The sequence below is a fragment of the Herpailurus yagouaroundi genome, unplaced genomic scaffold (genome assembly GCF_014898765.1).
Source record: "Herpailurus yagouaroundi ecotype Mexico unplaced genomic scaffold, PumYag 67623, whole genome shotgun sequence".
NCBI classification, from domain to species: domain Eukaryota; kingdom Metazoa; phylum Chordata; class Mammalia; order Carnivora; family Felidae; genus Herpailurus; species Herpailurus yagouaroundi.
This window is the reverse complement of record NW_024420424.1, coordinates 1,118,570-1,135,997: the sequence shown is the minus strand read 5'-3', so window position 1 is coordinate 1,135,997 and position 17,428 is coordinate 1,118,570. Positions and strand designations below refer to the sequence as shown.

Here is a 17,428-nt window from a genome sequence, read left to right as displayed (position 1 = left end):
GGCATATTAGCTGGGGTGAATCAGCAGGGTGCCAGGGGCAGGAGGGGCAGACTCAGCTTGCTTTGCCTTAGGTGGTCCACTTCGGGAGGAGCCCTGCGGCACCGGGAGGGAGGCCAACCCTTCGGAGGGATGGATCCACAGAAGCACAGCATTGGGTGTTTGCACAGTGCAAGCAAGTTCTGTGACGGGAACTGGTTCCCTTTGGGATTTTGGCTGGGGGGTGGGCAAGGGAGATGGCGCTGGCCAGCGCCTTTGTTCCCTGCCAAGCTGAGCTCTGTCCTTTGGAGCTCAACAACTCTCCCTCCCATTTTCCTCTAGCCATCCAACTCTCCAAGCAGAGGTGTTGACTTATAACATTCCAGATGTTAAGTTCTGCTGGCTGTGAGAACACACTCCGTCCAGCCCCTCTGCTTTTGCAAGCCAGACTCAGGGGCTCTGCCTCCTGGGAAGGCTGGATGCCCCTCCACCTCCCCCACTCCCTCCTGCCAGTCCATGTAATGTTCACTGCCTCTCAGCCCTTTCTACCCTCTTCCGTGGGCCTCTTGTGTACGCTTTGCTCTGGAGAGTCCGTTTTGCTAGTCTTCTGGTGGGTTTTCTGGGTTATTTAGGCAGATGTGGTTGGAATCTAAGTGATCAGCAGGACGCGGTGAACCCAGCGTCCTCATACGCCACCATCTTCCTCCAAACTCTCTCTACTCTGTGTGATTTTTTTGTGAATTCACAAATTGAATAAAGACACAGGAACTATAGAACTGTGCACACTCTTTAAATTTGTACTTTTTACCCTAAAACACACATCGTTTTATGACAAAATAAAACCAGTAAATCCTCTTCCTATTCTGGGCCTATTTCTTTGTCTTCAAAATGAAGAATTAAGTTAAATGAGCTATAAATTGAAACCGGAGTGAACAGTACAGTGAAAGAGTTTGGTGTTTTAATGGAGTCTGAAATATGTAAGCAATATGCCTGCATATAACTGGGATAGATCAGGAATGGAATACCCCTAGTGATGTAACATAGGTAGCTCAACTACTAGATCACAAGAAATAATAGTGACATGAAATGAAAATTATCTAATGAAATTTTTCCAAGGAAAAGGTATGGGAATTCTTAGATACTACACTGATTTCCAGAGTGTAAAAAAATAATAATTTAAGAATTGTATTTAAAATATGTACTTATGACATAAGGACTCATTTTTCTAACACTGTCATTACTTGGTTTGGTCTGTTTTCAAAAGACACAATTTCTTTAATTTGAAGCATTATCATTGTATTTGAAGATAAGATATTCAAGTACCAGTATAATTAGTTGTATAGGCAAACCGAAGGACATAGGTACATATAAATGTGATTCTGTATTTATTTTGTTTGTTGGCTACTTCCATATCTCTAAATAATATATTTTATGGTTACTTTTCAATTTTATACATTTTCTCAAAATGGTCTTCCATAATGGGTGAAGATTTTGTTTATATACACCATCTCCTCTCCTCTTTTCCTAATATGGTTCTATCTTTATTTTTAGTTCCTTCATTAATTGTCTTTGTAACTTTAAGTATTTTATTTGAAAAATTTACATACTCTTATTCCTCTTCAGTTCTTTCCTGTCTCTTTTCTCTAGCCCTTCTCTTATTTTATATTTTTATTGAAATATGATTAAAATACAACATATAGTAGTTACAAATGTACCTCATAGTGATTTGATAATTTTATACATTAATACATGATCACCACCAGAAGTCTAGTTTCCATTTGTCACCATACAGACTTATTACAATATTATTAACTATATTCCTTATGATGGACATCCCCATGTCTTAATCATTTTATTTTATTTTTTAAAGTTTATTTATTTTGAGAGAGAGAAAGTGGGGGAAAGAAAGAGGGAGAGGGAGAATCCCAAGCAGGCTCTGTGCACAGCACAGACATGGGGCTCAAACCCACAAACTGTGAGATCATGTCCTGAGTCAAAATCTAGAGTCAGACTCTTAAATGAGCCACCCAGGTGCCCCTGACTTAATCATTTAAACTGGAAGTTTGTATGTCCCCTTTTCCTATTTCACCCATTTCTCCATCCCCTCCCTTCTGGCAACTATCAGTTTGTTGTCTGTACCTATGAGCCTACTTCTGTCTTGCTTTATTGACTTATTTTTAGATTCCACATATAAGTAAAAATCATGTCATTTGCCTTTCTCTGACTTATTTCACTTAGCAGAATATCCTCTACGTGATAGCATGTTGTTGGATTTGGCAGGATTTCATTCTTTTGTATGGCTGAATAATATTCCAGTGTGTTTGTCATACATTCTGTATCCATTTATTATTAATGGATACTTAGGTTGCTTCCATATCTTGATTATTGTATATAAAGCTATAATAAACAAAGGAATACATCTATCTTTTAGAATTAGTGTTTTTACATTCCTTGGATAAATAATGAGAAGTGTAATTGCTGGATCACATGGTAATTGAATCTTTTTTTTTTTTTTTTGAGGAAACTCCATACTGTTTTTCATAGTGGCTGCATCAATTTATATTTTGACCAACAGTGCACAAAGATTCCCATTCCTCCACACCCTCCCCAACACTTGTTATTTCTTGCTTTTTGTTTGTTTGATAATTACCATTCTGGCAGGCATGAGTTGGTGTGTCCTTAAAGTTTTTATTTGCATTTCCCTGATGATTAGTGATATTGAGCATGTTTTGATCTTCCTGTTGGCCCTGTTGTTGCCTGTTGACTTCTTTGGAAGAGTGTCTATTCAGGTTGCATGCCAATTTTTAATTAGCCTTTTTTTCTTTTACTATTGAGCTGTACAAGATCATTATATCTTTTGGATATCAACCCCAGGTGTCTTCTCCTGTTTCATAGATTGTCTATTTATTTTGTTGTTGGTTTCCTTCACTGTGCAAAAGATTTTAGTTTGCTGTAGTTTCGTTTATTCATTTTTGCTTTAATTGTCCTTGTCTGAGGAAATACATCCACTAAAATATTGGTAAGATCAATGCAAAAAAACTTACTGTTTGTATTTTCATCCAGGAATTTTTTGGTTTCAGGCTTTACATTTAAGTACTTAATTCATTTCGAGTTTATTTTTGTATTCACTCTAAGAATGTGGTTTAGTTTTGCACACAATTTATTAAAAATTCTGGTTTCTTTCCCCCCACTATATGTTCTTGACTCCTCTGTTGTAGATAAATTGATCACAGAAAATGAGTTTATTTTTTGGGTATCTATTCTGTTCCATTAACTTACGTGCCTCTTTTGGTTCCAGTACCATATACTTTTGATTATTATAGTTTTGTAGTGTAGTTCAGAATCATGTAGCATTTAATATTTCCAGATTTATTCTTTTTCAAGATTTCTTTGGCTATTAAGTATCCATTGTAGTTTACTTCAAATATCAGGATTATTTACTGTAATTCTGTAAAAATGTCATTAGTATTTTGTAGGGATTGTATTGGATCTTTAGATTGCTTTGGGTAGTATAGATATTTTAATGATATTAACTCTTTGGGTAGTATAGATATCTTAAAGATATTAATTCTTCCTGTCCATGAGTACAAAATATATTTTCACTTATTTGTGTTGTCTTTAATCACTTTTACAATGTCATAGTTTTCTGAATATAAGAGTTTCACCTCCTTGGTTAAATCTATTCCTGAGTATTTTATTATTTTGATGTTATTGTAAAAGGGATTGTTTTCTTAATTTTTCTTTCTGATAGTTCATTTTAGTGTATAGATATATATCTCTGTATATTAATTCTGTATCCTGTAATGTTATTGAATTCATTTTCATGTCATCTTCAAATAGTGACAATTTTACTTCTTCTTTTTCAATTTGGATACCTTTTACTTCTTTTTTTTTCCTAATCACTGCAACTAGGACTTTAATACTATGTTGAATAAAAGTGCTAAGAGCAGGCCTCCTTTTCTTGTTTCTGATTTAGAGGAAAAGCTTTCAGCTTTTCACTGCTGAGTATCTTAGCTGTGGGTTTATTATATATGGCTTTTATATGTTGAAGTACATTCCTTCTATAAACACTTTGTTGTGAATTTTTATCATAAATTGACGTTGAATTTTGTCAAATGCTTTTTCTGCATCTATAGAAATGATCATACTTTTTTCTTTTTTGATGAAATTTTTAGTGAATTTTCCATCACAATGGTGTGTCTTTTATTGTATCCTAGAATTCTAGGAATTGTGGATGTGGTAATGGTGAGTTTGGGAATCTAGGCTCCCAAAAGCACCTTCTGCTCTACCCTTTATTCTGCAATGGCTTCCAGGCAAATCACCCCTCCACTGGAACCACCGATTACATGACCAAATTAATATCATTGGCAGTGAATTCCAGACACTCTTCCTTGGTCATGCTTTCCAATAGCCATAGGTATATGAGCTCCCAGAACCCCCAGTGGCAAAGGACTGACTTACCATCATACCTACAATGGGCACTGAGTACAACTGGCCTTCTTGGGGTTACCAGCCTGCAATGATGATTCCTGCCATCAGGTCTTCTAGATACCATTAACACATCTCCTAAAAGAGGCTGGTTGCTGTGTGTACCATAAGAGGCTCATTCAGCTCGGTGCTGTGGAAATCAAACTGGTAACTGACAGCATCACCTACTGCCTGCATATAAGCTGCTGAGCCTTAGTGGCAGCAAAAAAATACAGTCATGAATAGGGGTCAGCTTATCAGTCACTCAACTGGTGATATAGGACCCAGTGGTTGTTATGGAGTGGGCTCCCAAAATCACGACCCCATCAAATTGCTCAGCCATTAGAGTAGTCCCTGTGGAGATTTCCTGGGTTTCCCAGTTGGTGATAATGGCCTCTGGACCACAGATCAACGTTGCCTGCTCCTCCAGAGGCTACTATAGTGGCTTCCAACTTCCTTCTCCAGTACTGTCACTAATCATGTACTTTTTAATCCTTCATTTTTTAATGTGGAATATCATGTTGATTGATTTTCATATGTTCAACCATCATTGAATCCCCGAAAAGAATCTAATTTGACCATGTATTATTCTTTTAATATATTGTTTAATTCAATTTGCTAATAGGTTTTTGAGAATTTTTAAATCTAAGTTCTTTAGAAATATTGGCCTGATTGTGTCTTTCTTTCTCTCTCTCTCTCCTTTTGGTATCAGAATAATACTTGCCTCTTAAAATAAGTTTGGCGCTGCTACTTTCTATTCCATTTTTGGGATAATTTGGGAATAGTAAGTATGGAATTTTCTTTATTTCTTTGCATTGTCTGACTGCAGAGGCTAAGACTTCCAATACTTTGTTGAATAACAGTGGCGAGAGTGGACATCCTTGTCTTGTTCCTGATCTTAGGGGCAAAGCTCTCAGTTTTTCCCCATGGAGATGATATTAGTGTTGAGTCTTTCATGTATGGCTTTTGTGATCTTGAGGTATGCTCCTTCTATCCCTACTTTGTTGAGGGCTTGTATCAAGAAAGAATGCTATATTTTGTCAAATGCTTTCTCTGCGTGTATTGAGAGGATCATATGGTTCTTGTCCTTTCTTTTATTGATGTGATGAATCACGTTAATTGTTTTGCAGATATGAAACAGCCTTGCAACCCAGGTATAAATCCCACTTGGTCGTGGTGAATAATTTGTTTACTGTATTGTTGGAGCCAGTTGGCTAATATCCTGTTGAGGATTTTTGCATCTATGTTCATCAGGGAAATCAGTCTATGGTTCTCCTTTTTAGTGGAGTCTTTGTCTGGATTTGGAACCAAGGTAATGCTGGCTTCATAGAAAGAGTATGGAAGTTTTCCTTCCATTTCTATTTTTTGGAACACCTTCAAGAGAAAAGTGTTAACTCTTCCTTAAATGTTTGGTAGAATTCCCCTGGAAAGCCGCCTGGCCCTGGACTCTTGTATTTTGGGAGATTTTTGATTACTAATTCAATTTCCTTACTGGTTATGCATCTGTTCAAATTTTCTATTTCTTCCTGTTTCAGTTTTGGTAGTGTATATGTTTCTAGGAATTTGTCTATTTCCTTCAGATTGACCATTTCATTGTCATATAACTGCTCATAATATTCTCTTATTGTTGTTTGTATCTCTGCTGTGTTGGTTGTGATCTCGCCTCTTTCATTCTTGATTTTGTTTATTTGGGTCCTTTCTCTTTTCTTTTTGATCAAAGTGGTGAGTGGTTTATCAATTTTGTTAATCCTTTGAAAGAACCAGCTTCTGGTTTCATTATTCTGTTCTACTGTTTTCTTTTAGTTTCAATAGCATTAATTTCTGCTCTAACCTTTATTATTTCCTGTCTTCTTCTGGATTTTGGTTTTATTTGCTGCTTTTTCCAGCTTCTTAAGGCATAAGGTTAGGTTGTGTTTCTGAGATCTTTCTTCCTTCTTTAGGAAGGCCTGGATTGCTATATTCATTCCTCTTATGATGACCTTTGCTGCGTTCCAGAGGTTTTGGATTGTGTTATCATTTTCATTGACTTCCATATACTTTTTAATTTCCTCTTTAACTGCTTGGTTAGCCCATTCATTCTTTAGTAAGATGTTCTTCAGTCTCCAAGTATTTGTTACCTTTCCAAATTTTGTCTTGTGGTTGATTTCGAGTTTCATAGTGTTGTGGTCTAAAAATATGCACAGTATGATCTCGACCTTTTTGTACTTAGGGTTGATTTGTGTCCCAGTATATGATCTATTCTGGAGAGCATTCCATGTGCACTGGAGGAGAAACTGTATTCTGCTGCTTTAGAATGAAATTTTCTGAATATATCTGTCAAATCAATCTGGTCTAGTGTGTCATTCAAAGCCATTGTTTCTTCTTGATTTTTTGATTAGATGATCTGTCCATTGTAGTGAGTGGGGTGTTGAAGTCTCCTACTATTATGGTATTACCATTGATGAGTTTCTTTGTGTTTGAGATTAATTGATTTATATATTTGGGTGCTTCCACATTTGGAGCATAAGTGTTTACCATTGTTAGGTCTTCTTGGTGGATAGACCCCTTAATGATGATATAATGCCCTTCTGCATCTCTTGGTATAGTCTTTATTTTAAAGTCTAGATTGTCTGATATAAGTATGGTTACTCTGGCTTTCTTTTGTTGACCATTACATCATAGATGGTTCTCCATCCCCTTACTTTCAATCTGAAGGTATCTTTAGGTCTAAAGTGGGTCTCTATATGCTGATAGATGGATCTTTTTTTCTTATCCATTCTGTTACCCTATGTCTTTTGATTGGAGCATTGAGCCCAATGACTTTTCGAGTGAGTACTGAAAGATATCAATTTATTGCCATTATGATGCTTGCAGAGTTGGAGTTTCTGGTAGTGTTCTCTGGTCCTCTCTAATCTTTGTTGTTTTTGGTATATATAATATATTATATTATAATATATTAGTATATATATTTTATTATATAATTATATTGTAATATATTAATATATATTGTATTATTATATAATATAATATAATAGCATATAATATATAATCTTATAATTATAATATAATTATATTAATATATTTTATAAAATACAATTAATATATAATTATATATTTGTTATATATTATATTTATATATATTATATATATGTATATATATTATATGTATATATATTATACATATGTATACATCTTTTCTCCCTTCAGAAATACCCCCTTAAAATTTCTTGCAGGGCTGGTTTAGTGGTCACAAATTCCTTTAATTTTTGTTTCTCTAGGAAACTTTATCTCTCCTTCTATTTTGAATGACAGCTTTGCTGGATAAAGAATTCTTGGCTGCATATTTTCCTGATTCAGCATATTGAATATACCCTGCCACTCCTTTCTGGTCTGCCAAGTTTCTGTGGAAATTTCTGCTGCAAACCTGATCTGTCTTCCCTTGTAAGTTAGGGACTTTTTTTCCCTTGATGCTTTCATGATTCTCTCCTTGCCTAAGTATTTTGAGAATTTGTGTATAATATGCTCACATAACCCTTCTACCCTGATTTTTCTCTTTCTCTTCTGGGACCCCTTTGATTCTGATGTTGTTCCTTTTTAATGAGTCACTGATTTCTCTAAGTCTTAAATTGTGCATTTTTGCCTTAATCTCCCTCTTTTTTTCTGATTCATTATTCTCTGTAAGTTTGTCCTCTATATCACTAATTCTCTGTTCTAGCTACCCAGTCTCTAGTATTGGAACTGTGTTCTCCCCGATCAGTAATCGTGCACCCGTCCTCTGTCTTCAGCTTTCATCCACTCTCCGCTTCTTCACTATGAACAAGCCCCAGGCAGTACCTCTCCCAAGTTTTGTCTCAGATGCGTTTTTTTTCCCCCGGCCCCTTACTTCTGAAGGACCACTGCTTTTAGCTATTCCGCCCCTCTGCAAGAGGGTCTCATCGAGCAATGGCCAAATGAGCAAAGGCCAAATGTTGACTGCACCCAGGATCGCTTGCTAGACCCTGCTGCTGCTGGTGGCCTGTGACTGAGGCCAGGTGCCAGCCCACCCCAGAAAAAGTTATCGAGATAGTGTAGCAGGAACTTTTCAGGGATTATGGAAAATCACAACACACATCTGGCACCAGGCTTTACCCTTAATGACCTTGTTCCAGCACCAGCGAATGTAGCCATTTTCTGGGGTCTGCTGGGTCTAGGTGGCTTCAACAGTCTCTACCAAATGTCCTCCCAGCAGTGGAACCGCTTTTCCCCGTGTGGCCTGAGATCCCCCCAGACCCCACTCTGTTCCTGGGGATTCACCCTTCCCACCAGAGCACAGTCAGTTATCAAGCTGCAGAGTTGCAGACTTTGCGCTCCCCTTGTTTACAGTCTTAATATAATTTAAACCCTCTCCTTTCTCCGTTCTTCCTTTTTATTTTAGACCCTGTGACTGTTTCCAATTTTCCACTTTCTCTCCAGCTGTTTTTGGGGAGGGGTGCTTTTCCTGTATTCTCCCCACCCCCAAGTCTCCATCCTCTCTCTGGCTGCAAAAGCGGCTCTCTGCCTGCCGCCAGCTTCTCTCTCCCCAAGTTCACCTCTCTGTGCCACATACCTGCTGAATTCTGTGTTTCAGGTTGTGCAGATTGTTGGGTTAAACCTCCAATCAGTTTTCTAGGTGTGTTGGATGGTTTAGTGTTGGTCTGGCTGTATTTCATGGATGCGAGACACACAAAAACCTTCCATGCTGTTCCGCCATCTTGGCTCCTCCTCCTCTTTAGTATTATGTTTAGATCCTTTTCTCATTGTCTTTCTTGTATTCACTATAAGCTTTTTTCATTGTTGTTGCTGTTTGTAGTACTGTGAGTTTCATATAAAATAAAATATCTTAGGTATATTGTAGTCTTTTAAAAATTTATTTATTTAAATTTAAGTTAGTGAACATACAGTGTAGTATTGGTTTCAGGAGTAAAACCCAGTGATTCATCACTTACATATAGCACTTAGTCTTCATCCCAACAAATGCCCTCCTTAATGCCCATCACCCATTTGGCCCATCCCCTCATCCACCTCCCCTCAAGAAACCCTCACTTTGTTCTATTTGTTATACTCTATTTTAAGTTGATATTAATTTTGTACTCATTCCAAATATTTACTCATATCACCCAAAAATATTTTGAAAACACACTTTATATAATTTTATTTTATATATCCCTTAATTAATTATTGTATTTTTAATTTTACTACTTTTATTTTACCCATCATACTTAACTTTATATGTGGTTGAACATTTATTTATTTATCCTTTCCAGTGAGGTTTTTGCTTTTCTGTGTTTTCTTATTACTCACTAATGCCTGTCCATTTTAGCTCAGAGAAATGTCTTTAACATCTCTTTTAAAGCTGATTTAGTGGTGATAATTTCCTTTAGTTCTTGCTTATCTGGAAAACAATTTGTAAGTCTTAATTTTGAATAATAAACTTGCTAGGCAGAGGATTCTTGGTTTGCAGTTTTCCTCTTTCAGCACTTAAGAATATGTCATGCTACTCCTTTCTGGCCTATAATGTTTCGGCTGAAAAATCTGCCGATAGCTTTATGGGGTTTCCCTTGTATGTAGTAAGTTGCTTTACTCTTGGTGCTTTTAAAATTCTTTTTGTCCTTAACCTTTACCATTTTAAAATGTGTCCCAGTGTGTTTCTCTTTGGTTTCATATTATTTGGAACTCTTGGGGCTTTGTGAACCTGTATGTATGTTTTACTCTCCCAGATTAGAAACATCTTAGCACTTATTTCTTGAGATTTTTTCTGTGTCCCTTTCTCTTTCCCTTCTCCCATTCTGCTTGATGTTATCCAGATGTCTTTTTTTTCTCTCCCCTTTTGGTGCTCTGGGTGTTTGCCATTGCTCTATATTCCAGCCCACAAATTCATACTTCTATTTTGTTCATTGTGTTGTTGAACCTCTCTAATGTATTTTTCAGTACAGTTATAATTTGCTTGGCACTTTATTATATTTTCTATTACATTGTTGAAGTTCTCACTATGTTCATCCATTCTTCTCCCAAGATCAATGAGCATCTTTATGACCATTACTTTGAATGCTTTATTAGTTAGATTGCTTATTTCCATTTCATTAAGTTTAATATGGAAATTTACCTTATTCTTTGATTTGGAACATTTTCCTGTTTCCTCATTTTGCCTATCTGTGTTTGTATTGTATTAGGCAAAATGGCCACCTCCCCCACTCTTGAAGGAGAAGTATTGTGTAGAAGCTGAAACGTGTGGTCCAGAAATGCAATCTTCCTTGGCTACCAGAACCAGGTACTCTATAGTTGTACTTCTTGTGGGTTGCACATACCCATGGGTTGTGATAAGGCTACAGCTGCTGTACAGAGATGGTGAAGCATGAGGCCTTTTCTTGAACTGTTTGTAACTCAACCCCTGCACAAGGAGAGTATAATTTTAGCCACTTGCTCATCTCATTGTTTCTTGGTCTCTGTGTGGGGTAGGCAAGGTCTTTGGGCACTCATTTGTTCGGTTTGTGGCTAGTATGTTGCACAGGGAATGTGAATCTAAGGGCATTTTCCCAAACTGTGGCTCAAATCTCTGAATGGTTTGGGTGAGGCTCAAGGTACTAACTAACCCAGTTGTGGCATTTCCACTACATAGGGATGGCAGGATGTGAGGCCCTTTCTCAACTTAGCTTTGGCTTGGTTTCTGTGTGGGTAGTGCAGGGCCTAGGGTGCTTACCCACCCTTGTTGTGCCTTGGTCTCTGCATGGGTTGGGGTGCTTGGGCACTCATTTGGCCCCATTATGGCTTGGGTGTCCTGCACGTTGGGTGGGGCATGGGGTACTCATACATTCTGATTACAGTGAAGGATAGGCAGCACAAGACCACTGATGTTAACAGGCTAGAGGAAGAGAATCAAAAATCGGTATCATTGCCATTATCAGCAGCAAGTCAAGATGATATTGCAAAAATGACACTCTCCAGTGCTTCTGCCACCTGATAACGTATTTGCAGGTTTCTACCTGTCTGGAAGCTGCTTAAAATTAGTAAATGGGTCTTTGTCATTCATGGTCTAGGCACTTTTCGATTTGTTGCTTTGGTGCTGAATATCAGGACAAATGGGTTTTCACAAAAGAAAAATTTTGTGATTTGCAACGATATGGATGGAGCTGGGGAATATTATGCAAGCAAAATAAGTCAGAAGATAAATAAATGATTTCACTCACATATGGATTTTAAGAAACAAAACAAATGAGCAAAGTGGAGAATAGAGAGAGAGGTACAAACCAAGTAACAGATTCTGAACTATAGAGAACAAAGTGATGGTAACCAGAAGGGAGATGGGTGAGTGAATGGTTAGATGATTGAGATTAAGGAGTGCACTTGTGATGAGCACTAGGTGTTGTATGGAATTGTTGAATTACTATACTGTATACCAGAAACTAATATTAAACTGTATGTTAACTAAATAGACTTTAAATAAAAACTAAAAAAAAAAAAGAATAGAGAATTGTCTTCTTTTGATAATAGCTATCTATAAAAAACTGATAGAAAATGTCATACTTTCCCATTAAGTCAAGACAAATTAAGATCAAAAATTAAGATCAAGAATAAGGTTAGGATATACCAAAGACATCTTGATTTTTCTTTTTCTTTTACAATCCTTGTTAGATCTGGTTTACTCAAAAAATATCTAAAATATGACCACCTTTCATCAACTACACTGCTACCTCCCTGGTCCCAGCCACTGTTAACTCTCTTCTATAGAAAACATACATCACATCATGTTAAAACACATCACATCTGCTTAAAACTTTCAATCAAGGGATACATAGCATCTTTTGGGAGTGATTGAAATGTTTGGGAGTGATTGTGGCAGTAGTTTGACAAATATGAATATGTATATATATATACACATATATATAATATGTATATTATATATAATGTAATATATAATATATAATGTATTATACATATAATGTATAATATAATATATAATATAATCGCTGTGAGCACAAAGCTCTTTGTTTTGTTTACTAATATATCCCAAATTCCCAAGAAAGTGGCTGGCACTTGATATTTATTAAACAAGAAAATTAGTGTGACATTTATTTAAAAAATAGGAAGAAATGAATAAAATAATTGCTAGGCAGTTTTAAAAATCCAGATGATACTAGATAGTATAATTTTTAGTGTTCCCAGTTCATAAATACATTCATTGATTCATTGATTCATTCATTCATTCATCCATTCATTCATTAAAAAAGGGTAAAAAAAAAAAGCTGTCAAATAACTATTAAGGTGATATTTGACCTGGATCATGAAAGATAAGAAACATTTTGAAAGGCAAAGACAGTGGGGAAATTTGTATCCAAGTACACTCAACTAGTTAATAGGAGAACCAGGCTATAAAGTTTTATCATTAGATACAAGATAAGAGTATGATATTGAAAGGTGATATTAACTGAAGTGAAACATAGAATTTCCAGGAAGAATCCAGACAAAGTGAGTGATGGTAGAGACACAAGATTGGCAACTCACATAGTAAACATAATTAAAGCCTAAGGGGCATAAAAGCCACAATAGATTATTGTGATGCCTCTACACAGGTTTTCTTTTTGATATTAAACTATAAATTAAATGGAAATAAGGTGAACAAAGGCCTATGATTTTTAATAGTGTAGTTTCAAAAGATTTTTTTCCTTTATTGCATAACTGTGTTGATATGCTGTTGCTTTGCTGTGCTTCAAAAATGCAATTAGTCTACCTATTTCCCCTCAGTCGCCATTAGTTTTGATTTCTTCTTGTTGACATTTGGCTGTCAAGAACAAACTTTAATTCCAAGATCTCCCTTCTTTAGACAATGTTTCATCTTATGGAAAGTCCCAGAAACTCAAAAATCTTTCTCATATGGAAAAAATTCTGCCACTTATTATTCCCTGAATTGTCAAAATAATTTCATACTATCTTAGCTCAGGCTGCTATGACAAATACCATAGAGTGGGTGACTTAACACATATTTCTCACAATTTGATAGTCTAGAAGTCCATGATTGGGATATAAGCATGGCTGAGTTCTGATAAAAGACCTCTTCTTGGCTTATAGACACCACTTTCTTGATATATCATTGCATGGCATAGAAAGAGATCTGGTCTATTCATTCTCTTATAAGGGGACCAATCCCATCATGAGGACTCCACCCTTAGGACCTCATCTAAACCTAATTACCCCCTAAAATTCTCTACCTTCAAATATCATCATATTGGGCATTAAGGTTTCAGAATATGAATTTTAAGGACACACATACATTCAGTCCGTAGTAGTCACCCTTAAAGTATTAACTATGGTTTAACAGAAGCATTTAAAACTCTTAAAGCCAAAATATAAATGAATTAATGTCAAATATTTGGACTTGAGGTAATGTGAAATGCTTTAGAAAGTGGCATTTCCAGTAATTCTCTTAAACCACTATATGTAGATGAAAGTTATCCTATCTGTATTTTAGGCTACACACAGTCAACACTTCATCCTAATTATTTGAGAAGTATGATGTAGAAAAAAATACTGAACTATAAATCAAGAGTGTGAGTAATAAGACACATTTCTTATAGTAAAATAAAGGTACCTATAATAAATGGCCAAGAAATAGAAACATAATTTATACAGGAGGAAATAAATAAATATAAGAAATAAAATTATTAAAAAATATTGACTATGGGGTGCCTGGGTGGCTCAGTCAGTTAAGCATCTGACTTCAACTCAAGTCATGATCTCATGGTTCGTGAGTTCAGGCCCCATGTCAGGCTCTATGCTGGCAGCTCGGAGCCTGGAGCCTGCTTTGGATTCTGTGTCTCCCTCTCTCTCTGCCCCTCCTCCACTCGTGCTCTGTCTCTCTCTCAAAAATAAATAATAAAACATTTAAAAATTAAAAAAAAATATATTGACCATGGTTAGTAATGAAAACAATCCTATGAGATCATTTCTCATATAATAATGAAGTAAAGATATAATAATACATACCTAAATTATATAAATATAACAAATTTTATATGTACTATGTGTTTAAGATATCTTATATATCTCACAGAGTTCTTGAGGCTTTAAGGATGGTGGTACTTTTATTCACTGCTGACGCAAAAGAACAGTGTAAACTGGTTTAACCTTCCTCTAGAATTATATGGAACTATGAAGGAAGAGTCGTAAATGTGGTAATACTATTTGACTCAGTAATCCCATTACTTGAAATGTATTGTAATAAAAATATCAGCAGATGGATAAACAAACTCTAGGAATAAAGACAATGATTACAATACAGTCTGTAAAAGAAAAACTTTGGAATTAAACTAAAGGTATCAAATTAGGAGAATGGTTTAGTAAAATATATATAATCATATGCATTCATTGAAATAATTATAAAACATTGATAATTAAAGGAAAAAGTTCATATTATACTTTTTTTTTTTTAATTTTTTTTTCCAACGTTTATTTATTTTTGGGACAGAGAGAGACAGAGCATGAACGGGGGAGGGGCAGAGAGAGAGGGAGACACAGAATCGGAAACAGGCTCCAGGCTCTGAGCCATCAGCCCAGAGCCTGACGCGGGGCTCGAACTCACGGACCGCGAGGTCGTGACCTGGCTGAAGTCGGAGGCTTAACCGACTGCGCCACCCAGGCGCCCCTATACTTTTAAGAGATAAAAACAGGAAAAAAATACTATGGGATCACAACTAAGCAAAAATCTGCATGTTTCTGAACAAAGATAGTAATATGCAAATATGAATATATTTATATTAGTAGGGTGGAATTTGAAGTGACTTTCCATTATTGTTAACTATTTTTTGTGTTTTTATATTATATTATCAATTTCAAAAGTTCTGGTCTATTAAAATAGTTGTGAGATCTTAGATACATAATGTACTTTGATAGAACTTGGTTCCTACACAAATCCTTATTGTTGGATGAGTATTCAGTACTTCTCACCTTTTGGTGAACATTAGGAGCACCCAGGGAAGTTGTTGAACATGCAAATTTCTGACTCCATCTCAGACTTCGACTTGATAAGTCTGGGGTGGAGTCCAGGGACCTGCATTTTTAATAAGAAATAATAAAAATGATATCCAAGTTCCTTTCACTTGTGACATTATGTGTTTTGGTGTGGTCTCTAAAAAACCAGGAACTCTCCATAATTAATAGATAAATAATATTTTACTTTTTATTTTCTTTTTTTCCTTTTTTTACTTTATTCCTCAGCCTGAAGCAAAGTGGATTCATAAGCTGCTTTAAAGAAAAAGAAAAAGAAAAAAAAAAAAGAACAACTGAGCACTTGGTTTCACAGAATGGCCTTACCACAGTAAACACTGGCTACTCCCAAATGATCATTTCTACTTGTGTGGAACTGTAATAAATAAAAACAAGTCTTCCATGAATCCCAGTGTTGCACCCACATGACTCCTGAAACAGAATGCTACAGGCATCAGTGACAGTCACAACAAAGTTTATTGCAATAAGAGGCAAGGCCGACAGATCGGGATGACACTCTTGATCAGAGTGTGGCCTTGAACAGCTGGGGTACACAGTTTTTATAGCCTACCACATCGTCTTATCACCACCTGGGAACAGAACAAAGAAATAGTTCCCAGATGGGGGTGGAAACGGTTCAGACATGCCCTTGCCCCAATCCAATCAAACACTAATCCAGTTGATTTTCCTTGAACATTTGTTCCTTTGATTGATAGGACAAGGCTGTTATCTCTTAACCTACAGTATCCAAACAAAGCTGTTATTTCTCAAAGCTACAGGTTAGCCCTACACTACAATTTAACGCTTACACCAGGAGCTGATTTTTTTGTGTATAATTTATAGAGGTAATTTTAGTGGTACATGCCTTATTAAATGCTTGAACTATTCAAGCCAAAATGCTGTAGCATTTTACCCCATGTTCTGAAACTTTAATTAGAAACCATTTCTAAATTTAGGTTAAAACTTTACAATCTCCATTTGAATACATTTATCATGTTTTGTTTTATCTACCTTTTCTTAGCGTTAAGAAAAAGTAAACAGATAATGGAAGGAAAGAATCATATATTTTACACCCTTAAAAGAAATAAAGAGATATATGTAGAGAGTAACCCCCACTTCCTACATACATAAAGACCTCTAAATGTAATCATTTACCTTTAGACACTTTTTCTTTAGTTTATGACTTTATTTAATGATAATCTGCAAGTTACCCTGAAAGAATAACACATATTTGTCAATTATTTTACATATTTCCATGAATATGCTTGTAATGTTTATTCCTGAAAGCTGTAAAGGGGTGTGGAAAGAAAGACAGTCTAATCTGAAGTTGGATTAGATTAGAGTAGATAATCGTCTTTGTCTGTCTTAGCTGCTATAACAAAAATACCATAAATTGGGTAGCTCATAAACAAATTTATTTCTCACAATTCTAGAGGCTGGGTAGTCCAAGATCAAGGGACCAGAAAATTCAGGGTCTTGTGAGAGCCTACCTTCTGGTTCATAGACCTCCCTTATCACTGTGTCCTCACATAATGGAAGGGGACTAGGGAGCTCTGGGTTTTCTTTTATAAAAACACTAATTCCTTTCTTGAGGGCTCTGCTCCCCCAAAGCACTTCTCAAAGGCTCTACCTTTGGGGTTTTAAGCCCCACTCTAATGCCACCACATTGGGGATTAAGATTTTAATATATGAATTTTGAGAAAACACAAATATCCTATCTATTGAAATAACAAATATATAGATTGTTTGAGAGAACACAAATATCCTATCTATTGAAACAACAAATATATAGATACAGCTATAGACAGATATAAATATGGAGAACCCCTTCATTCCATACAGTCTGACTTCTGCCTTTTGTTATAACCTTGTCCTCCATTTACTCAGAAATTACTACATTTCAGATCCAATTCTTAAAGAGGTGTCATTTTTCTAACCCATTTGATAACTTTACACATTCCCTAAAGACACAAAAAAGTTTTTTATTGCAACATTGTAAATATGAAAAGTT

At 35.9% G+C, this 17,428-nt stretch overlaps 1 protein-coding gene and 1 pseudogene across 1 annotated transcript in view; one reads left to right on the top strand and one right to left on the bottom strand.

Annotated features, from left to right (window-relative positions):
- CYLC1 (cylicin 1) overlaps window positions 1–15,824 on the top strand; it is a 53,001-nt gene extending 37,177 nt beyond the window's left edge. Inside the window, 1 exon segment of the mRNA XM_040467896.1 lies at window positions 15,649–15,824. Within this exon segment, the coding sequence (XP_040323830.1) occupies window positions 15,649–15,681 (33 nt within the window). The 3' untranslated portion in view covers window positions 15,682–15,824.
- Window positions 4,119–11,200, bottom strand: LOC121025346 (proteasome subunit beta type-6-like; annotated as a pseudogene).
- Window positions 15,825–17,428: the final 1,604 nt, after the last annotated feature.